This window comes from Martes martes, assembly GCF_963455335.1.
Source record: "Martes martes genome assembly, chromosome: 8".
Classification (NCBI taxonomy): domain Eukaryota; kingdom Metazoa; phylum Chordata; class Mammalia; order Carnivora; family Mustelidae; genus Martes; species Martes martes.
This window is the reverse complement of record NC_137895.1, coordinates 17,112,447-17,137,249: the sequence shown is the minus strand read 5'-3', so window position 1 is coordinate 17,137,249 and position 24,803 is coordinate 17,112,447. Positions and strand designations below refer to the sequence as shown.

General features: G+C 37.2%; 1 protein-coding gene across 3 annotated transcripts in view; it reads right to left on the bottom strand.

The window, feature by feature from the left end:
* Positions 1 to 24,803, bottom strand: part of SLC41A2 (solute carrier family 41 member 2) — a 119,219-nt gene that overhangs the window by 44,672 nt on the left and 49,744 nt on the right. For all 3 annotated transcript variants that reach the window (XM_080812491.1, XM_080812492.1, XM_080812490.1), the window contains exons 4-6: positions 17,454 to 17,525; positions 14,988 to 15,132; positions 8,167 to 8,313 (exon numbers count right to left, since the gene is read on the bottom strand). In XM_080812491.1, the coding sequence (XP_080668617.1) occupies positions 8,167 to 8,313; positions 14,988 to 15,132; positions 17,454 to 17,525 (364 nt within the window). The remainder of the gene's footprint in view (positions 1 to 8,166; positions 8,314 to 14,987; positions 15,133 to 17,453; positions 17,526 to 24,803) is intronic.

Sequence of the window (24,803 nt, the reverse complement as noted above, 5' to 3'; positions counted from 1 at the left end):
CCCTTTGTGGTAAACTGTCTTGATCACAATTATTCATTCTCTCTCCATTCTTGTTATGCTTCCCTACAGAGTGAATATATTTCTCTGCCTCATTGACTTTGGGCTTAGCTATTTGTCTTGCTTTGTAGACATGTTGTATGTCACCTCTGAACAAAATTTTAAGTGCTTTCAGAAATGACTAGAATAGATAGAGATATATGGGTAGATATCAGCAGTCTTCAGACACTAGACAACAAGCATTGCAAGCCTGTGTTCCCTGAGAGAAGGGAAAGAAATGAGATAAGCCTTGTAACAGCCTCAGCTTTTTAACTAAAGGCATGTCCCAGACCACCATGCAGGAAGGGAAAACTCCAGCAGAGTAAGGCTAGGGCAGCAGGAATTTATAGGATAAAATACTGGAGAAGAGGAAGCTCTCAGAGAAAGAGTTCGTGAACTGAATACTAAGCCATGCATGCATTAGGGTGAACTCTACAAGGCTAGGCCAAGAATAATTGTGGAGTTGTAAGCTGAAAAATTCCCAGAGTTTACAGAGGGCTGGAAGTCAATCAATTCAAGGGCTAATCGTGTAGAGAGGAGAGGCCTCTTCAAACGTTGAGAACATTTAGTGAAGATGAAGAAGTGTCACATCTTCGTAGTAGGACCAGCCCTAGTGTAACCTCTACTCAACAGAGCTTGAAACCAAGCCTTGAAAGGCTCAAGCTAATCCACAATAAACTGCCTACAGGAACAAAGTCAAACACTTCGTAAAGAAAAACAAAACAATTGAACACTTAACATTATTACATTCACAATGTCTAGCATCCAACCAAAAATTATTCTGAAGTGTTTGGAATAATATTTAGTCACATTTACAAACTTGGTTAAATACCCTAAGATATTCTATTGACTTAGACATTTCTCAAGTCTCTCAAAAGTTTCCAAGTACTTAAGATAATCTTTATAAATCAAATAGATTAAATGTACAAATATGGCAAGTCTTTAAGGTTTTATAAATGTTCACATAATGCATACAATTTTGGAATATTTATATTTAAAAGTCATAAGAGTAAGTCAATTACTTAATTATAAATTTAAGATAGAATTAGAAGACTGACATGTTTCTCTGATGGGCTTAGTAAAAGTATATTTAAAAATATATGTTTTGCCTCTTTTGGCAAATACCATGAATTTGATTCTCAAATATTTTTATACTTAATTCTAAATATCCCCAGGGACAAAAGTTGCCTACCCCTTCTTAAAATAGTAACACCATCCCAAAACATTTTTGGTAATATCATTTTAGCTGATCAAGGTGTTACTAAATTTTTCTGGCATCTCACAAAATTCTTCAATCCTTACCCAGAATCTTTTTTTTTTTTTTTAAGATTTTATTTATTTATTTGACATACAGAGAGATCACAAGTAGGCAGAGAGGCAGGCAGAGAGAGAAGAGGAAGTAGGCTCCCTGCTGAGCAGAGAGCCCAATGCGGGGCTCGATCCCAGGACCCTGAGATCATGACCTGAACTGAAGACAGAGGCTTTAACCCACTGAGCCACCCAGGCGCCCCCAGAATCTTATCTTTGATTGAATTTTATATTTCCTCATCTTAAGATATTTAGAGATCCCTTACCTATGACTAAAAATGTTGGAACCAGATAGAAGCTCAATTTTTTTCCAATCAGGGAGGAATACACAATTATTATAACTATTAAAATAATATCCAACCAAATTTTATCTTTAGATCACCTCTTCAAAATAAGTATGCTCACAAATCCATTTGAATGTTTTCTTCCATTTAAAGCAATATGACTTAATGTTATACATACTGTCATTTTCTTCATGAATTTTATAGAAGATTGAAAGAAAACTTTATTGAATGGATTCCCAGTTCTCCTTGTTAAAATATTAAATAAGGGTAAATAACATCCCAATTAGAAGGCAATTCTCACCTCCTAACAACTAAGATTAACAACGGCCTCTTTATAGGAACAAACAGGAAACTAAAGGCAAAATCCACTAAACACAAGTGAAAAGAACTATTCTGCTAGGTCAGATCATCTTATGACTTCATTACCCTTTCATTTTACTACGTCAAAAGAGGAGCACCCTACTCAGCTTTTAAGTCACTCTCAACATTAAATTTCTGGAAGGACATCTGAAGTGGAAAGAAGCACCTACCATCCCAACCCCAGAAGCACCGCTTGAACTTTCAAAGTGGGGTAAAATTTTCTCAGTACATAAGCTAAAAATAATGAGTGGGCAGTTCCTTAAAAAGTTAAACAGAGTTATCATATATTCCACTGCTAGGTAAATACCAAGAGAACTGAAAACATATGTTCACACAAAAACTTGTGTAAGTGTGTTCATAGCCTCATTTTTTCAGAATAGCCCCCAAAATGGAAGCAACCCAAACGTCCATGAATTGGTAAATGGATAAACAAAATGTGGTATATTCATACAATGGAATATTATTCAGGGCTGACTCATGCTACAAGGCAGGTGAAACTTAAAAACATACTAACTGAAAGGAGCTGGACATAAAAGGTTATATGTTGGATGATTCTATTTTTTGGAAATGTCTAGAACAGGCAAACCCATAGAAGGTAGATTACTGGTTGCAGGATCTGGGCAAAGGGTAGAATGGGGAGTGATAGCTACAGGTTTCTTTTGGGGTGATGAAAATGTTCTGGAATTATACAACAGATTGTACAATGTTACAGATGTACTAAAAATCATTGAATTGTACACTTTTTAAAGGTGAACTGTGTGGCATGTGAACTGTAGCTCAATTTTTAAAAATTCTAACAATGAAAAAAAGGAGGGGGAACTATAGTCTTCAAAAATGTCAATGTCTTAAAAACAAAGAAAAAGCATACACAAATATATATACATACATATATAGAGAGAGAACAAAAGACAAAGCAAATGGGATAAAATGTTAACATTAAATGTATCTAGGTCCAGGATATGCAGAACTTTAAAAAGTGGGAGAAAACATGATAGAAATAAAAATTTCTAAAACTGATTGACTGTAAACACGTTCTATCTCAATTTCCTGCCAAGTCTAATATGCTTATTCCTACCAAACTATGATTGCATGGGACACTCCTATCTTTTTCCTGGCTAGGACCTAACCTAATTCTGATGGCTAAGGAAAAATTACAAATATAGGAAAAGGGAAGATTCTAAAACATTTCTCTTTGTAGGCTATACTGGTGTTTTATAGATGTCATAAAATTAAAGAACTGCCTTCAGAAAATCACTAATGACACAATCAGCAAGAGAAAAATGGATGATTAAAAGCCAAATTTAGTATCAAATTTAATTTCAAATTTTATCAACATTTATCAAAATTTAAATAATGTCTTCCTTCAAAATGAAATATACTTCAATGATCCTAGTCAAAATAATATTTTGTATTAATTTCTGAGTATATCACAACAGGTATTACAGTAGGTCATTATTCAGCCGTTATTCAACACATCCACATCCTAATCCTTAGAACCTGTGAATAATTACCTTATACGGCCAAAGAAACTTTGCAGATGTAAGTCAAGTATTTTGAAATGCGGAAGTTATTCTGGATCATTAGGGTGAGCCTGAAATGTAATCACAGGTGTCCTCCCAGGCGGAAGTTAGAGGGAGATCTGACTTCAGAAGAGTAGGCAGTGTGACCGCAGAAGCAGAGAATGAGTAATGCAGCTACAAGCCAAGGAATGCTGGCAGCCAGCAGATCAACGAGCCAAGGAATGCGCGTTCCCCTAAAATCCTCCCGAAGAGGCCAGCCCTGCTGACACCTTGATTTTAGCCCTGTATAAGACATCCAGAACTGTAAGAAGATTCATTTCTGTTGTTGTTTTCTTTCATAAGATTTTATTTATTTATTTGACAGAGAGAGAAAGAGAGAGAGAGCGCAGAGTCGGGGGGAGCAGCAGAAGGAGAGGGAGAAGGAGAAGCAGGCTCCCCAATGGGGAGCCCAATGCGGGACTCAATCCCAGGATCCTGGGATCACAACCTGAGCTGAAGGCAGATGCTTAATCCACTGAACCATCGAGGTGCCCCTCATTTCTGTTGTTTTAAGTCATGGAGTTTGTGGTAATTTGTTACAGCAGCAATAGGAATGAATACAGGTGTGCAGATAAAGCTTTGCAGAATTTAAAGCCTAAGAAATGTCTGTGTGCGTTAGTATTGATTCTGTGACATACGTAAACTACAGAAAACGAAGGATGAACACAGCTAGAGTGGTTCAAATTGCTGTGATTCCACTTATCGGCCAAACATAATAGCCATCTTTCTGATTCATGGCTTCTACCTTTTATTGGATTGCTGGTGGTGTTTTGCAAACAACTGTCACACAATTTTCATTAACAACATTCATTATTCTTACCCTAAATTCTTCTGAAATACGTAGCTGCTATGAGCGACATTCTTTTTAAAAAAATTTTTTTAAATTTTTTAATTAATTTATTTATTTGATAGAAAGAGATTACAAGTAGGCAGAGAGGCAGGCAGAGAGAGAGGGAAGCAGGCTCCCCGCTGAGCAGAGAGCCCCAGGCAGGACTCCATCCCAGAACGCCCAGGATACCCAGGACGCTGGGATGACGACCGGGCCAAAGGCAGAGGCTTTAACCCACTGAGCCACCCAGGCGCCCAATGAGTGACATTCTTATATGTCAGCTGTTTGTGTGTGAGCAACAAAACAAGGGGCATGGTAAGTTGTCAATTTCTTTTTTAATACCCTCTATTATAACTATCAGAATTTTCTCACTAAATTGACCTTCCAGGAATCACTCTAAACTAAGATGGTGAGTGCTGATAATCTCTGAAGACTGACATGCAAGAAAAATTTAGATTCTACTCATATCACTACTCACACCCAGGCAGAGATATTCTAGAATGCCTTGTAATTAACTAGCTGGCCTCCCTGTCGGTTTCTACAGATTGGAGCTACCTAAGGATGATCGTGATTGTTCTATGGCTTCAACTGAGCCATCGTTTTAAAGTTAACCTCAAAGAATGAGAAATCCATCAACATTCTGCTTCTCAGATCTTGCCTAAAAAGAGAAAAGCTGACAGTGTGTCAAATCAATAAAATCATGTACATACCAGAATTAGATAGCCATGGAGTTATAAAATAACTGAAAAGAGTTCTTAAAATTCTTTTTTTTTTTAAAGATTATTTATTTATTTATTTGACAGAGAGAGACAGAACACAAGCAGGGGGAGAGGGAGAAGGAGCGGTAGGCTCCCCGCTGAGCAGGGAGCCACTCAGGCGCCCTCTTAAAATCCTCTTAAAAGTATGCAAACAAGAAGAAAGAAAGGGCAGCAATCACTAGGTACAGATATTCTGGTTGCTGGCCTAACCGCATCCTTTTAATAGCTTTTTAAAATTACTACTGTTTAAACATTACTGTATGAATGAATAAATGCCTTTATATCTTCTCGGCAAGTCACACCAAAGCATATCATAGTTCAGAGCTTAGATTATTTTCTAAACTAACTTTCTATTTTTGCTTCTATTTCAAGATCTTTCCTAGCCATATGCTGCCATTTAAATTTCTCTGTAGGGATACTAATCCCCTGATACTTTCTGCTAAGGCAAGATACTCTTCCAATATTTCCCTAATACTAAGTATTCATTGAAAGGGTCATTTTTTTGGTTACAATCTATTCTGCTATTGGACAAAGAACATAGCAAAATCACTTGAAGATATCTATCTTCTATTTCCATGTGTGTATGACGTCCCGAATAGCTTCTATTCACATTAACTGGATAGCTTTCCAAAGAAATAAAGCATTTCACACCAAGTGTTATTTATTTAATATCCATTTATGTATATGGCCCTAAGGGAGTCAGATAGATTGACTGATTGATTGATTGGAAAAACACAGAATTTTGTCCTCAGAAGCTTATACCCTCATAAAGGAAGGTACTACATTTACACAAAAAGCTATAATGATCAGTAAAATGTAAAAAACCATCACAAGAGAAGTTATCAGTGAAGGGCTACAGGAATTCAGAGGAAAAGATCAATTAACATCAGGGAAACGTATGAATTTAGCATTGAAAAGGAGTCCTCTGACTGGCCTCAATGAAGGGGAAGGGAATGACAGAAGAAAGAAAAGAGAAAAATCATGCCTGACGCATGAGAATCAGTAACTGACGCATGAGAATCAGTAACTGTGTGAGTCCAGTGGGCAGGAGTAACGAGCACAAGAAAGGGAGGAGGAGGGACGTAGAAGATAACGAGTCCGCTGACTCCCAGAGGCTGTAAACACAAGACTAAACCTTTACCTTTGTTATCTAAGCAACAAAGACTTCCATGATGACACAAAGTCAACAGGAATAAACAAAGCTCTGGGCTTGTTTTGCCCTTTTTGTGGAGAACTGGCGAGGTACAAAGGGGAAAAATCCTGTATTTACCTCAGATATCAGAAATCAGTAAATTTTATCAGAACCAAAAGAAACACATTGAATGAATGTAGAGTGAGCTTCGGGACATGCATCCAAACTGACAAGACAAGAGGGGAGCTGTTCCAAGTCACTCTAAGCATCCAAAATTCTAGGTGAGGCGTTAAGAGAGACTTTCCTCAATGCCCTGTTCTTTGGAAGCGGTGCAACACAGGGCCTCTATTTGTAACAAAAGCCTAGAGCGGCCAAGAAATCCTCTTATCTCTAAAGACTGCTAAGTGTTTCCAACATAGTTCAGGAATTAAACTTTGTTTCCAAGAACCAGGCGGCACAGCGGGATGAATGGGGTCTCAGAATTTAAATGTGCCCGTTCCTGCAGTGAGACTACCGCTAACACTGCGCTGGTCTTATGAGGCCCCCTGGTGTTCACAATGAAGACACATACTCCAACACGGACATCAGAAAACCCTTCATTGTTACATCAACTATAATTTTAAAAGAGACATTGATTTAAAAAAAAAAAATCAGCACACATGATTTTCCCCCAAAGTTGATTCACCTTCTGGAATCTCACATACTGAGTTTATATCATTATAACAACTGTCATATTTATTAGGCTAACCTTCTTCACTGGCATTCTCTTACTTTCTCACTCTAGGACTTACGGAGGAAACACCCTGATATTCAACCAGCTAGCTGAGAAATGGGTTACAAATGACTTTGTGGTATTTTGAGCAATCCAGTCTGCAAATAAGACACCTTTCCTGTTTCTGTATGCAAGAGAACCCATCCCAGAAACACTACCAGGCTTCTGACCCCATCTCCACCCCACCCTCAAAGTTTCCGGCAAGACCCGTAGAATAATAATAGGCAGAAACACTTCAATGTCTTCTCCCCTCCCTTTCTCCGCCCCACTCCTCCTCACACACTCGTCTAATTCGTAAGACCAGGGAAAGGAACACTAACCATACCTAACTCATCTTGTCTTTTGGGATCCAGCCTATTGACGACAGTCTCCCTTCCCCAACACAGTTAGCAGCCCATTTCTGTGGGGGAGATGACGTCTACAAGTCATCCAGCTGCCTGCCTATGACTGGGGAAATGAATGAGTGAAGAGGAGGAGAAGATCATTAAGTCACATTCTCTAATCCTGGCCATATTTTAATCCCTGACGTCAGTATGAATTTCTGAATTGTATAAAACAGAGAGAAAAAGTATGACCAATTATCACCCCCAAAATAAATTAAAGCAGATTATCCCTTTACTATTATAACTCCTTTTCTGTGCTTTGCTTGACTGGAAGAGGAAAGAGTCGAACGTTGCCCTGAATATACTTGTCTATACAGCACTCCTTGTATATTTCACAACAACAATGAAAACTCAAGACCTAAATGAACAATCTTTTACTACATTTAGGCCATTGCTCGCTTATTGTCTTCTGCCTTGTTTCAAGTGGACATATCTTATTTCTAAATGAGAAGAATTTTCCTTGAACATCAAGTTTTATCGACCAACTCATTAAATAATTTAAGGTAATTTTAAATACTAAAGGACGTTTCCCTTAATAAATGACTGCCTTTGTCAAGTTAAAGCCCTTTCTTTAGTTCAAAATCATGTATCTGAGACTTACTTCTTCAAACTAAATGTACTTTAGACTTACTTTAAAGTATACCATAAATCTGTATAGAATCCACAAACTATATGAGGATAGATGAATAAATTCACTTGAATGGACTCTGAATAACACATTATATTTAATTCCAAATTAACTTACCAAGACAGGAGTACAAACCCTGACTTATCCAGGCTAATATGGCAAGAGTTATGAGGTCGCCGAAACTAGCGGCAATGGGGGTAGCAACGTTATCAGGATTTATGCCAGTCTTCTTTGAACCAACGATAACCCCAACCATTATTATTCCTAGAAGAAAGAAAACTCATTACTTTTTATGCTGTGATTTAGAGAAAATCAATCCCCTGAATTCCGAAATATAAAGGCTAGACCAACAGCCCATCAGTTCCAGTCAGACTGCTTAGATAAGTTGACTAAAGCAAACAAAACATTTTACTCTAATGCTCTGGCAAAATGCCTTTCAACAAATTCCAAGTAGGGATCATAGAAGATTTCAGAAGTTCAGTGTTGCATCTGGAGACCTGAAAAGCTACTGTAAAATAACATTAAAGCTAAAGTTTCAGACTTAATAACTTTTATGTCTCAGGTGTAATGTATTTTGTGTGTACCAAACCCAAAGAGTTTATTTTAACCCTCAAAGTATGAAAATGTCAAAGAAAGGTGAGACATATTTATATGCACAGCAACTGGGAAGAAGACCAAAAAAACAGATTTGTCTACATGGTGGTAGCCAGAACGCTTGCTTCGTTTTATTTTTTAAAAGTGATGAAGCAGGGATGGGGATGCCTGGGGGGTTCAGTCAGTTAAGCGGCTGCCTTCAGCTCAGGTCATGATCCCAGGTTTCTGGGATTGAGTCCCACGTGGAGCTCCTTGCTTAGCATGGAGCCCACTTCTCCCTCTGCCTCTGCCTGCCACTCTGCCTCGCTTTCTCTGACAAATAAAGAAATAAAATCTTTTAAAAAAAAAAGTTTAAAAATAAAAGTGATGAAGCATTCAGAGGAGTGAAATAATTAAAATTTGAACACTGGAGGCCAAAACACAAAAAGCAGTCTCTAAAGAAGTTTCTTTTTCTTTTTTTAAAGATTTATTTATTTATTTTGAGAGAGGGTGAGCAAAAGGGGCTCGATCTCACAACCCTGAGATCAAACCAAGAGTCGACACTGAACCAACTGCATCACAGAGGTAACCCTATAGGATATTATTTAAAACCAAAGTTTCTATCTATGAACTTCCAACTAGAGAGGATGAAAACATGACTGTGTATTTGCACTCCTAAATATTTATTTTCTTGAATCATAGAAATGGTGAGGGAGGATGACAACAATTATAACCATACCCCGCTGCATACATTTTCTCAGGCCAAAATGTAGAGGATGCAGGTGCAGAGAATATTCAAGATTAGTGCACTTAGATGCTAACCATAAACCAATACGGAAGCCTAAATATGGCTACAGGAAAAAAATCCAACAGAATCTCCCTGCATTTTTATACCGACAATGACTCAAAATGATTTTATTCTAGCATACTCATTTTATAGATAATAAAACTGAGGTCCTGGGAATAGGTTTTAAGTTAAAGTCACAGAACTTGCAAGTAATTCTAGTCCCATGTCTTCTACCAACCCATAAAGGCAAAATTATTAAAAGTAGAATTTTCGTCTTGCTTCAAACAATGTCTCACTTCTTATATTGTGGAGACATTTTCAATCTACAGACTCACATTTTGCATAATATTGGGGAAAAATGCAATAGCAGAAAAAAATTTTAAATGCATTATGTAACAATCAAGATGCAATCCTACAGAATTCTTCTTTCAAAGTCAGCACATTTAAAGACTGATATGGAAAGTTCTCCTAGGACAGAATGCCATCCATATCTTTTCAGCTGAAAACAGATATTTTACCAGCATGGACCAGTGGAAAGAGCTGGGAGTCAGGAAACAGCCCTGTAATTCTCATTTTATGTAAACCAGCTGATGAAACTAGAGAAGTCACCTTTCCTGGGTCAGTCTTCTCACCTACAAAAGGTGGTTAATAGTATGTGGTATACATATATAAAGGTCAAGCTCTCATAAAATTAGAATACACATTATTCAAAGTAAGGAACCTTAAGTAAATATATTTTAAAGGTCTGGATTCTTATGATTTTGAAAATCCTAGGCAATAAAATAGTTTTTACTGAAAACTTTTAAACAAACCTCTCTAAAGAAAACAAGATTAGAAAGAAAACAGAACCAAATGAACTTAAAGAAAAAGAAGCTAATGCTTTAGGGTTTGTTTGTTTTGTTTTGTTACCAGAAATTAATTTCCCAGTAGCTTGGGGCACCTGGGTGGCTCAGCCGGTTAAGTGACTGCCTTCAGCACAAGTCATAATCCCAAGGCCCTGGGATCAAGCGTCGCATCGGGCTCCCTGCTCAGCAGAGAGCCTGCTTCTCCCTCTCCCTCTGCCTGCTGCTCTGCCTACGTGTGCTCTCTCTCTACCTCTCTCAAATAAATAAATAAAGTCTTAAAAAAAAATTTCCCAGTAACTTAACTTCACCCTGCTTTGGCCAGTGTTAACTCCCCTGAATTCTGGTAATTCTATATAGAGACAAGAAACTACCCCTAATATAATTTAAGTACCAAAACAAAATGCTTGAAAATATTTTGGAAGTCAAGTCTTAATTTTAATAAATTACCCTAAATTCCCAGAACCTAACCAAAAAAGTTACCTTAACACTTGTACAATCACCTGACATGAGAATTTTCTATTTTTCACCTTGCTGGTGATACAAGGGTAAGAAGATGGCAATTTTATAATAAAAAGAACAAAGTCTTTATACTTATGATTTCATAATAAACTAGTTCTCTAGTGCTGAGTTCTTAATAAATAAATACAACAAGCGATATCCTAAATGAAAAATTCTAATGTAGTTAAGTTTTTAAATCTTCTGGCTCTATAGCCAGCAATATATTGGGTTGAGCATATTGTTATATTTGTATTGCCAAAGAAATAGTGAAGAAAATTTTTTGAAATCTCAAACTTTAAAAAATTTTAACACAGGGACTGCTTTTGAAATTCGGAATTCCTAGAATCCTTGTTACTCAAATGACCAACTGGTAAATCCTCTGCATGATTTCCAGAAAGGAGTTTCTCAATTAATTTGATTTACAGAAACTAGTGAATACCTAGATTTTTTTCCTGAGCTCATTGGGAACTCTACCAGAATACCTAAGGCCAGGAGACAACTTCAGATAGCCTGTTCTAATACAAACAATTGTAAGAACATATTACGAGCAACTATACACCAGCAAATTTGACAATCTGGAAGACATGGAGGCATTCCTAGAGATGTATAAACTACCAAAACTGAACCAGGAAGAAACAGGAAACCCGAACAGACCCATAACCAGTAAGGAGATTGAAGGAGTCATCAAAAATCTCCCAACAAACAAGAGCCCAGGGCCAGACGGCTTCCCAGGGCAATTCTACCAAACATTTAGAGAATAATTAATACCGATTCTCCTGGAACTGTTCCAAAAAATAGAAATGGAAGGAAAACTTCCAAACTCATTTTATAAGGCCAGCATTACCTTGATCCCGAAACCAGACAAAGACCCCATCAAAAAAGAGTTACAGACCAATATCCTTGATGAACACAGATGTGGAAATTCTCACCAAAATACTAGCCAATAGGAACCAACAGTACATTAAAAGGATTATTCACCAGGACCAAGTGGGATTTATCCCAGGACTGCAAGGTTGGTTTAACATCCACAAATCAATCAATGTGATACAATACATTAATAAAAGAAAGAACAAGAACCATATGATACTCTCAATAGATGCTGGAAAAGCATCTGACAAAGTACAGCATCCTTTCTTGATCAAAACTCTTCAGAGTGTAGGGATAGAGGGTACACACCTCAATATCATCAAAGTCATCTATGAAGAACCCACAGTGAATATCGTTCTCAACAGGGAAAAACTGAGAGCTTTTCTGCTAAGGTCAGGAACACGGCAGGGATGTCCATTAACAACACTGCTATTCCACAAAGTACTAGAAGTCCTAGCCTCAGCAATCAGACAACAAAAAGAAATTAAAGGCATCCAAATCGGCAAAAAAGAAGTCAAACTACCACTCTTTGTAGACGATATGATACTTCATGTGGAAAACCCAAAAGACTCCACTCCAAATCTGCTAGAACTTGTACAGGAATTCAGTAAAGTATCAGGATATAAAATCAATGCACAGAAATCAGTTGCATTTCTATACACCAACAATAAGACAGAAGAAAGAGAATTAAGGAGTCAATCCCATTTACAATTGCACCCAAAACATAAGATACCTAGGAATAAACCTAACCAAAGAGGCAAAGAATCTGTACTCAGACAACTACAAAGTACTCATGAAAGAAATTGAGGAACACACAAAGAAATGGAAAAATATTCCATGCTCATGGATTGGAAGAACAAATACTGTGAAAATGTCTATGCCACCTAAAGCAATCTACACATTTAATGCAATCCCTGTTGAAATACCATCCATTTTTTTCAAAGAAATGGAACAAATAATCCTAAGATTTATATGGAACCAGAAAAGACCTTGAATAACCAGAGGAATGTTGAAAAAGAAAGCCAAAGTTGGTGGCATCACAATTCCAGACTTCAAGCTCTATTACAAAGCTGTCATCATCAAGACAGTATGGTCCTGGCACAAAACAGACACATAGATCAATGGAACAGAATAGAGAGCCCAGAAATAGACCCTCAACTCTATGGTCAACTAATCTTCGACAAAGCAGGAAAGAATGTCCAATGGAAAAAAGACAGCCTCTTCAATAAATGGTGTTGGGAAAATTGGACAGCCACATGCACAAAAATGAAACTGGACAATTTCCTTATACCACACACAAAAATAAACTCAAAATGGATGAAAGACCTCAATGTGAGACAGGAATCCATCAAAATCCTTGAGGAGAACACAGGCAGCAACCTCTTCGACCTCAGCCGCAGTAACTTCTAGGAACATTGCCAAAGGCAAGGGAAGCAAGGGCAGAAATGAACTATTGGGACTTCATCAAGATCAAAAGCTTTCGCACAGCAAAGGAAACAATGGACAAAACCAAAAGACAACTGACAGAATGGGAGAAGATATTTGCCAAGGACATATCAGATAAAGGGCTAGTATCCAAAATCTATAAAGAACTTATCAAACTCAACACCCAAAGACAAATAATCCAATCAAGAAATGGACAGAGGACATGAACAGACATTTCTGCAAAGACGACATCCAGATGGCCAATAGACACATGAAAAAGTGCTCCACATCACTCGGCATCAGGGAAATACAAATCGAAAACACAGTGAGATGCCACCTCACACCAGTCAGAATGGCTAAAATTAACAAGTCAGGAAATGACAGATGCTGGCGAGGATGCGGAGAAAGGGGAACCCTCCTACACTGTTGGTGGGAATGCAAGCTGGTGCAGCCACTCTGGAAAACAGCATGGAGATTCCTCAAAAAGTTGAAAATAGAGCTACCCTTCGACCCAGCAATCACACTACTGGGTATTTACCCTAAAGATACAAATGTAGTGATCCAAAGGGACATATGTACCTGAATGTTTATAGCAGCAATGCCCACTATAGCCAAACTATGGAAAGAACCTAGATGTCCATCAACAGATGAATGGATAAAGAAGTTGTGCTGTGTATATATATACAATGGAATACTATGCAGCCATCAAAAGAAATGAAATCTTGCCAATTGCAATGATGTGGATGGAACTAGAGGGTATTATGCTGAGCGAAATAAGTCAATCAGAGAAAGACAATTATCATATGATCTCCCTGATATGAGGAATTTGAGAGGCAACGTGGGGGGTTTGGGGGGGTAGGGAAGGAAAAAATGAAACAAGATGGGATTGGGAGGGACACAAACTATAAGAGACTCTTAATCTCACAAAACAAACTGAGGGTTGCTGGGGGAGGGGGGTAGGTTATGGACACTGGGGAGGGTATGTGCTATGGTGAGTGTTATGAAGTGTGTAAGCCTGACGATTCACAGACCTGTACCCCTGGGGCTAATAATACATTATATGTTAATAAAGAAAAACAGAAAGAAAGCCTGTTCTATACTTACTAAGGCTTATATATAATATATATAAGTGTATCTGAAATAAGACATTCTAAAAGCTTATATTTTCTCTTCTGCCTGCACTCTTGGTGGGAATGCAGACTGATATGGCACTCTGGAAAACAGTATGGAAGTTCCTCAAAAAGTTAAAAATAGAACTACCCTACAGTCTAGCAATTGCACTACTAGGTTATTTACCCTAAGAATACAAAAAAAACTAATTCAAAGTGATACATGCACCCCAATGCTTATAGCATTATCTACAATAGCCAAACTATGGAAATAGCCCAAGTGGTCCTCAAGTGATGAACAGATAAAGATGATGTGACAGATCCATATTCAATGGAATCTTACTAAGCCATAAAAAGAATGAAATCTTGCCATTTGCCAATGATGTAGATGGAGAGTACCATGCTAAGTGAAATAAGTCAGAGAAAGAAAATACCATATGATTTCACTCATATAGGGAACTTAAGAGACAAACAAATGAGCATACGGAAAAAAGAAAGAGAGGCAAACCAAGAAACAGACTCTTAATGGTAGAGAACTAGTAGTTACCAGAATGGAGGTGCCTGGGGGGAACTGGGGGAAACAGATAAAGGGGATTAAGAGTACACTCATCTTGATGAGCACTGAGTCATATATGGAAGTGTTGCATCACTGTGTTATACACCTGAAATTAATATTACATTGAGGTCAACTAACAGGAATTTAAATAAAAATTTAAACATTTTCCCTGTTGATCTTACAATGAACAAGCATCATTTTAATAAAAATAGTCAACATGGAAAACAAATTATTTGAAAGTGAAAGACCGTGGGGCAGACATTCATAAATTTACTTGCCTTGTAGAAGAGACGCAATGAAAGCAGTAGCTACACTGCTGGAACACAGAAGTATGGAATGGTCGAGGTAGTACTTCCCCTCCGGAATCCAGCCCAGGATAACCGCCGCCACAGCTGCTAGAAAACCAACCACTGTCGCTTGAACCTAAAAATCGTTTCAGGAAGTCCAACTGAATTATTCATTTCAAAAACCAGTTTTTACTTGATTGTGTAAATATGCATACCAAAAGTCCGAAGAAAGCAGTGCACACGGTCCCTGAGCTGCATCATTACCTTTTGAAGAAGCTACTCTATTTTAGCGCTAATATTCCCAAAGGCAGTGAGTTCTCAAACCGTCATAACTGGGTGCCATGGGGGTCCTGAACAGGGTCCAGGAATCTGTTTTTATCAAGCATCCCAAGTGACTTTGATGGTGTAACCCACAGATCATCTAAGAAGACTGAAAGGTACCCAGTCCTTACAACTGAACTTTGACTCTCCAGAGGCAGTGCTGGTAAGAAATTGGATTTTGTGATCCAACGATAAGAGTTTGCCTCCTGGCTATATCACCCAATCTTGTGGCAAGTTATTGAAAATTCGTTCATTCAACAAGTATTTATTGAGAATCTAGGGCGCCTGGGTGGCTCTGTTAAAAGCCTGCCTTTGGCTCAAGTCATGATTCCAGGGTCCTGGGATCGAGTCCCACATCGGGTCCTTGCTCGGTGGGGAGCCTGCTTCTCCCTCTGCCTGCTGCTCCCAGCTTGTGTGCTCTATCAAATAAATAAAAATAAAATCTTTAGAAGCTATACAACATGGTTGGTCTTGGGCCACACAGTGATCAAAATAGATTTACTCCTTGTGCTCCCCCAGCTCTTGGTGGGTGGGTGGGTGGGACAGACATTAAAAAGTAACCTCACGAATAACACAATCATGACCTATAAAGTGACAACAGTAATACTGAATTTGAAAATTGAGATTTAAATGAGTTATATAATATAAAAGTGCTTCCCACAGCGCTGGCACAAAGGAACCCGGCAACTAAAGAAAGTAATACTGGGAACTCTTAGAATCCTATTAAGTAAGATGTGAGAACTAAAGAAGAATTAGAGAACCTAATTCACAAATTCTTCATTGTATTGGTGTCCTGGACTCCTCTGACAGCCTGGCAAAAATTTTGGAAAGATTCTTTTCTCTATGAAAACATAGATGCACGCAAGACTGAGAAGAATTTCTAGGTGCTCACAGACTCTCTGAAGCCAGTCCATGTGGTGAAAGAATCCAGAGCCATCTCTGGCTCCCATCCTGACCATCTGCAGGGAAGGAGGATTACAAGGGAAGGGTGCAGATGAAGAGTGGAAGGAAAAATTAAAAGCTGGGATGGAAGGTCTTAGAATGACGCGATGAATAATTTACACTGCCACTTGTATTACTTGGTAAGAGCTTAGAATATTTAAAGAATAAAATGGAATCTATTTTCCAAATTTTAATTTATATATTAATTTATAGTAGCCTACTTGTTAAATATTTTATTACCCCTGAGTAGGTTCCTACAATTTCAAGCTGGAAAGGAACATTGACATCTTTAATGCAATACTGTGATTTAAAAGAAGGGGATGAAGAAGCCCAGAAAAGTTAAGTAAATTAACAAAGTTTATACAGCTGGTTAATGTTAGAGCTGAGATTAAATCCCAGACTTTCTTATTTCTAACCCTGTGATCTTAGAAGCAGCTACCCAGATATTTTTTTTAAAGCCCATATTCAAAAAATTCTCTTATTTCTATGTCTTTGAAATGCAATACATGAAATTACTTTTCTGCAACCATGTTTCTCAGTATGATGTCCTAATTGAGCTAACATTAAAATTAGTGAGTGTCCCTTAAGCCCACTTGCTAGAGAGTTACTAGGAGACTGTGGTCATGTGTCTTGGGCATAGTAGGAAGTAGCTGGGGAGGAAGAAACATTAACCTGAGATCAGAAGGAGATATAGATAATCTATATAATCCAAGATTTAGTGTATATGTAACTGACAATCTAACGTGCTCATTTATATGAACATTAGTAACATGAACAAATTAAGAAAAACTCTTAAACATATGACTATAATATATAAAAGTTCAGTTTGAAGATTTACTTTAAAAAAATCAAAGTAGAAAAAATAGAACCTAAGCAAATGAAATGCAAAATATTTATTTGTACAGATATTAATTCAAATACTCAAATTCTGGCACTGTAACACATGATAAAAAATTTATATATTTTATATACTTTTCAATATTTGGAAGAACCTGACCAATTTCTAGAGAAAGAAAATTTTTTAGAGGTCATGAGTATCCATTTATTCTATCATTTCTTCAGGGTACTAAATTATTGTCTTGGATCCCGTGAAATAACTGGTAAAGTTAAGAGGGCTAAAATTTATTCCACTCTTGCAAGTAAACCCTAGATGTATAAACCCAAGACCTGTAAACAAATATGTGCATCACTTACCTGCTTTAAAGCCAAGTTGCCAATTATGAGGTTCCACTTTTCAATGGGCGAATCCATCTTCCCAATATTTACCTGTTAAAATAGATACTTTCATCATGGATCACTGACTAATCTATATGCTTTCTCTGTTTAAATGTTTAAATAAGCATATGAAGTCTTAAAGCCAAAGATAATTCTTTAGCAAATCTGATGAACGCACATTGTACTTCAAATGTAATTCTGGATTCACCAGCAGTCCTGTATCTCACATTTAGCTTGTCCAAGAGGTTTAGAAAAATATATTTTTTAATTTAATTGCTAGCTCACAAGAACTAGTGGACCAATCAGTCCACTGTTTACAATTAACATCATCAAATGTTAACCTAACATGCCAAATTTTGTGTACTGAGACCCAATATAAATAATTACACAATTTTGAGCTGCTGGCATTTTATGCCATATCATGAAACTAATGTAATTTGAAGAATTACTGACCAGAAAACCCAGGATTAAACAAATCATTTATATGTACATAATTTATATTTGAGACAAGACTAAAATTGTTAGCAATAAAAAATTCATTCAGTTCACATAAATTTTGATCATGTACCTCACTATTAAAATTTATACATCTTTCTGCTAAATGGAAGAATACTCCCTGAAAAATTATTCAATTGCTCTATAAGCAAAATCGTCACTTTTCAACCATTTAGGATTCAAAACATGTATACCCAAATCTGTCGAGTTTTTCTAGTGCAATCATTTGGAAAGCAGTGAACGATCTTCATTAATAAAAAACATACTGAGCTGGGTTTCAATTATTCATCATCTGCTTGGTCATGGAAGACAGGTGAACAGGTGAAGTGGAAGATATGTAAGGGTTGTTATTTGTGGATACTTTATGGACAGACTAGAGTTTAGCTCACTGGCTTCAAGCCAGCAGATTAAGTGCTATGTCAACATTCCCTTCAACATTCCCATTATCGATTGGAAAACAGAATTCTCGAACCTCCCTCTGGGCTCTAGACTCAAAGTACCCAGCAATGCAAATATTAAGATTTCTCAGTTTATCACTATAATTATTCATGCTGTCTTTATTTACAGATTTCTTCCCTAAGCTGCGAAATCTACATTATTCATGAAATTTGTGATTGCAGCTCCAACAACCTCGGTCTTTGCCTCAGTGAGTAATAAGGTACAAGCAACGTTTAAAGGTTTCGTGTTCAAGAAATAGGCATGAGAGAAATTAGTGTTATCTTTTTTTTTTTTTTTGAGATTTTTATTTATTTATTTGACAGAGAGAGACCACAAGTAGGCAGAGAGGCAGGCAGAGCGAGAGAGAGGGAAGCGGGCTCCCTGCTGAGCAGAGAGCCCAAAATTAGTGTTATCTTTAATAACTTTTAGGAAGAGGTCTATAGGAAGCAATCTAAAATGATTCCATGAAAAAGTGTAAGATGTCAAGACCCCAGAACTGCTTGATGATCCATAGAGGTGATCAGTAGAGATGAATCACACATATAGGAAGGTCTAAGAGAAGGTCAAGAAAGGTGAGTCACAGAATGAATAAATGCTATGAATTAGGTATGCTACAGTGCCAGATTCACTTGGTACCATTGCCACTAGTCCCTTCTAAAGCCTGGAACCACCTTCCTCAAAATCCTCTTAAGTTGCAGGTTACAGTCTGCCAGTGGCAGGACCTTGCCTAAGATTTGGAAGGCAGAAGCAAAGGAGAGGCCATTATTTCTGTAAGGTCTTGGTAGTCAGACACAGTAGGCATCCAGAGGTCTACACTGCAATGCACCCACGTCTTTCTTCCCCTGCTCCAGTGCCTCAGGCTATTTCTCTGACCCTCCCACCACAGATCTTTACTTCTCCCACATTTGTGTAAGCCCAAATTGTTCTATCAAATTCCTTATTGCCACAATATATAGCATGGCGGCTCTACTGACCAAACCCGTATATACTGATAGAACAACTGTCACACTATTCAATTAATCTGTTTTATAACTGATGAAGATCACAATTTCTAAGTCCCTTCCAGATCTCTAAGTCTCTGAATCTAGAGTCCTTTTAGTCTAATATGAATAATAAATAGTAAGTTAATGTAGGATGTGAAATAAAACATTTCACATTTATGAAATTTATAGTGTGAAACCACAATGTATTATGTGAAATAAACACAAAGTGGAATATATTCACAAATAATAATCACTTCTTTATAATAAAGCAAAGATTGTTAGAAGCAAGGATTTTTAAAAAAAGAGGAAGGAGAAGTGTCAATCCAAATTTAACTACTTAGGGAAAATACTTATGGTGCCGGTGTGCGTTGGGGGTGGAAGTAGGAGTTTGGCAGGATACAGAAAATTGACCTTTGTTGCCCCCATATTGTAAAAACTGAACCAAAGACTGGGATGCCCCACCATACTGTTCAGTGGCCTAGGATTAATATGAACAATCAAAATTTTTCAGAGTAGAGAGGAACAAGAATGAGTGTTCTGTCTATAGGCCTTTGCTAAACTTACTTTTATTAGATTAACTGACCTGATGGTACTCTGCTACAAAAAGTAAGAACTTGGAAGGTGACAAAGTATAGTGGGATATGATCTGATAAAGACTTCTACATAACCCATATTAATTAGTTTATTTTAAGGAACTAGAAAAAATAGACCAATATTTTTACAAAGACACTAGCTAGTTTTAGCTATTTATTTTTAAGGATTTTATTTATTTATTTATTTGTCAGAAGGAGAGCACAAGCTGGGGGAGTGGCAGGCAGAGGAAGAAACAGGCTCCCCAATGAGCAAGGAGCACAATGTGGGACTCAATCTCATGACCCTGGGATCATGACCCAAGCCAAACGCAGCCACTGAACCAACTGAGCCACCCAGGTGTCCTAACATTAGCTCGTTTTAAAATGAACAGAGCTAAAAAAAAAAATAAAATAAAATAAAATAAAATAAAATAAAATGAACAGAGCTGAGGTGGTGAGAGCCTGAAGATATGTTAAATTCTGGCCAATGTAGTGGTTTTAATGCTTTCTATCTAAATGCCTTAGGTTGAGTCTGAGGTGTCTCTATGTTTTATAATCTCTACACCCCTCTTCTTCATAGATGTATATGTTACTTACCGGACCCTGAAGCACATGAGTTATGGGTAGGCTTTAAGACTTACTGGGACTAAAGATAAAAGTGGGTGGGAACGATCTTGAAATTATAGATTTACAAATACTATAACTGATTCTGGAAAAACAGATTTAATATGTAAATACTTGAAACAAGGGTACTGAAAGTCTCCACTGAAGTATTAGTCTTAAATGATATATACATATATATGGGTGCCTGGGTGGCTCAGTCGCTTAAGCATCTGCCTTCGGTTTGGGTCATGATCCCAGGGTCCTGAGTTCTGCTGCTTTGGGCTCCCTGATCAGCAGGGAATCTGCTTCTCCCTCTCCATTTGCCCTTCCCCCTCTGCTTGAGCTCTCCCTCTAATAAATAAAGTTTTAAAATATACATATTAAATATGTGCTCCCCAAAAAGGGCATATAAAAAATAAACCTGAATGTTAACCATTGTTATTTCTGAATGATGGGCTTGTGGATAATTTTTATTTTCTTCTTTGTTCATTAGTGAATTGTTCAAATTTTCAGCGCTGAACATGTGGAACTGCTATAATCAGAAACTGTATTTAAAAACACATAACTGGTAAATTAAAAAATTTGGCAACTAGAAAAGGAAATAGTCTTAGCTTTTTGCCTATGATTTCTTTCTTAAAATTCCCTGTCTGGGCACTCATTAACACATTTGTTTAATTCTTTGAACATTTTTTCCTTTAGTTCTTTGAACATATTTACACTAGATGCTTCAAAAGATTCTGCTAAATCCAACATCTGGGCCTACTTTTTTTTTTTTTAAGATTTTATTTGTTTATTTGACAGAGATTGAGAGAGAGATCACAAGTAGGCAGAGAGGCAGGCAGAGAGAAAGGGGGAAGCAGGCTCCCCACTGAGCAGAGAGCCCGATGCAGGGCTCGATCCCAGGACCCTGAGATCATGACCTGAGCTGAAGACGGAGGCTTAACCCACTGAGCCACCCAGGCGCCCCATCTAGGCCTACTTTGAGTCACTTTCCATTGACTGAGTATGAAATCTCACTATTCTTAAATATGAATCACAATTTTTTGTTTCTTGCTATATCTAATAATTTCCGGTTAAAAACTAGGCAGCATAATAAGGCATAACAATGATTCCGATGATGTTATGCTCTTCTAAGCATTACTGGATTTCTCTTTCAATAGGCCATTAATTCCCCTAGACTCAAACTACAGACTCTTGTCTTCTCACAGTATAAAGTATTCATATCTTTGCTTTTAGTAAAGCTGGTTCTTTCAGCTAGGAACTATTGCTTTGTAGCCTAGGCATTTGGGGATCACCCCTGCACCTCCCTAAGTTTGATGGACAGCCAAAGATCTGAGCAGAACTTATACCCAGATTTGGGGGCTCATGCTTTCTACTCTTCTCTTACTGTTGGGATTTCTCCATAAATTTCTTCCTGCTGTCAGTTCCAAGCTCTGTTACCTCGTAACTCAAGACAATAAAACTTCCACTTTTTGCCACTATACCTATGAACAAGTCACAAAAGGCATCTGGTCAAAAAAAAAAAAAAAAGGCAAAAAAACCTCACAAATCTTAGCCAGTGTATTTGTCTATCAAGTATAGGCCCCTCTCCTGTTTCCGTCTAGTTTTTTGGTTTTGTTTTTCTGGTTTTTGGTTTTATTTTTTGTCAGACTCCCTGACCTCTGTCACCTCAGACTGGTAAGACTGTGGGTTTTCAGCACATGAGGTCCAGGGATTGGGGAAACTCCCTCGTGGAAAAAAGCTACAAACTTTGCAATCCTTACCCATTGTAGACATGATCTTTTAAGGGTGAACTCAGTTTCTACCTGTTTTTGATCACTTTCTATTGCCTTCGGTTTGTATAGGTTCTCTAATTGTTAATCTTTGGAAAGGTTCACTCATTACTTCATTCTGCCATTAACTGGAATTAGAAACCTTATTATACATATTTTTACATGCTTGAAATATTTTATAAAACATAACATGGCAAAATGCATACAAACATACATGCATACACATACTCGAAAGCCATTCTGAATATGCAGGGGTGATGTCGATGCTCATAATCTTGATTGTGGGAAGGTTTCACATGTGCATTCCATGTATGAAAACTCAACAAATTGTGGACTTCGAATTTCAGTAGTCAACTTGTGTCAATTATACCTCAGTAAAGCTTCAAAGAAAGGGGCGAGTTAAAAATCTAGATGCCTGAAACAGTTTTAGATTAAACATAAGTAGTTCCACTCCACAAAGCTATGGCTGTGGGTTGGTATTTATAACATAAGAAACATTCTCTAAAATTAAGAACTAAGAGGAATGTGTGGTTTCATTTGTATCTAACAACCAGACAAGAACTGGTAAAATTTAGAATTGTGCCAAATTTAGGAAACAATACTGAGATTGTAACTATATCAAAATTATGCCATAGTAACTAATATTCTTACTTGGGGTTTAATTTTTCTTTATTTTAGAAGTTCTACAATGTGAACTAGAAGTGTAACTTAAAATTATTAGGGAAAGGTTTTGCCCAGTTTTTCACATCCCTCTATTGGAACGTTAAGCTCAATGAAGGCAGGAACATTTTCTGTTTTATTTATTGCTGATTCCCTAGCACATAAGAGCACTTGGCATATTGTAAGGGTTTGGAAATATTTTTTGAATTAGTGAATTTAAAAGGTAGGATGTTACAAAATAACGTCAGAGAATCAAGAGTTCTCTGAGAAGACATTTGAGGCAACAAAAATCAGTTTTGGCTAAAGTGGGAAAGTGTTAATCAAACTGTGTTAGGTAATTTGCTCCTGGAAAATAGATTTATAGGCTTTAAAAAATATGTTGTCTTTAGCACAGTGGATGCCATTTTTGACTCTTTTATATTTAGCATCCAGAAGCAGAAAATTTTAGACCTCAGATAACAGAACCTAACCCAACAATTTACAGAATCACTGTACTTGGATTCTTTTCTAATTATATACTACTGTTATATATCCACAACAATTATCTACCATAATATATATCTACTATTGAAAAGATTAAAATCCAGGAAAAAATTTTCAAGTTAATCATTATAATCTAGAGATAAATTCTGACTCAAGTAAGAGGGCAAGATAAAGTTGATTTGAATTCATCATTATTAAATCTCCCTTGTTAAAATAGGAAACCTTCTTATTGAAATATCTTTTTTATCTGGGAACATTTAACCTTTACCTTTATGGAATAGTAGAATAGAATAGTATAATAGATAATAGTAGTAATAGAATAGAATAGTAAGTAATAGAATAGAATAGTAAGTTGTTTTTTTTTTTAAAGATTTTACTTATTTATTAATTTGACAGAGATCACAAGTAGGCAGAGAGGCAGGCAGAGAGAGAGAGAGGGAAGCAGGTTCCTTGCTGAGCAGAGAGCCCAATGTGGGGCTCGATCCCAGGACCCTGAGATCATGACCTGAGTCGAAGGCAGAGGCTTTACCCCACTGAGCCACCCAGTCGTCCCTAGAATAATAAGTTTTTTTTTTTTTAAAGATTTTACTTATTTATTTGACAGAGATCACAAATAGGCAGAGAGGCAGGCAGAGAGAGAGAGGAGGGAGCAGGCTCCCTGCCGAGCAGAGAGCCCGATGTGGGGCTCGATCCCAGGACCCTGAGATCATGACCTGAGCCGAAGGCAGAGGCTTTACCCCACTGAGCCACCCAGTCGTCCCTAGAATAATAAGTTTTAAAGACGATTGTCCTTCAATGATTTAGTGAGTAGCCTATATCTGATATTTCATGTCTTAATTTCTCTATATACTTAACCAAAGCATTCCTTATAATCCTATAAACTCATTTACCCTGATTCTCCTGCAGACAATCATACAAATGAGAAAAGACTCTTTAATGGAGCAAAAAGATTAAAGTAATCATAGCCTGGCCTTCTATAGCTATAATAATTTTTACTCCTACTTTTACAAGTGAAAATAAATACTACATAGGAAAGTTGTAAAATTTAAAAGAATTATTTTTTTTGACCATAGATGAAAAGGCTGACTTTTGAACAGTACTTGTTTTAAGTTAGAAAAAAAAAAATTATACTCATTGGCCCTTTTCCCTGGAACCAGGGAGTACAGGTAGGAATCCGCCACAGCAGTCCCAAATGAAGACAACAGACAACAAAATTAAGGTAGTGGCAGGTGGGGCATAAGAGGAAGGGGAGAGGGATTTCATAGGTTCAACTGACAATCTAGACATTAACTAGATAGAAGGGAGGGGATGATTGGTAAGAAA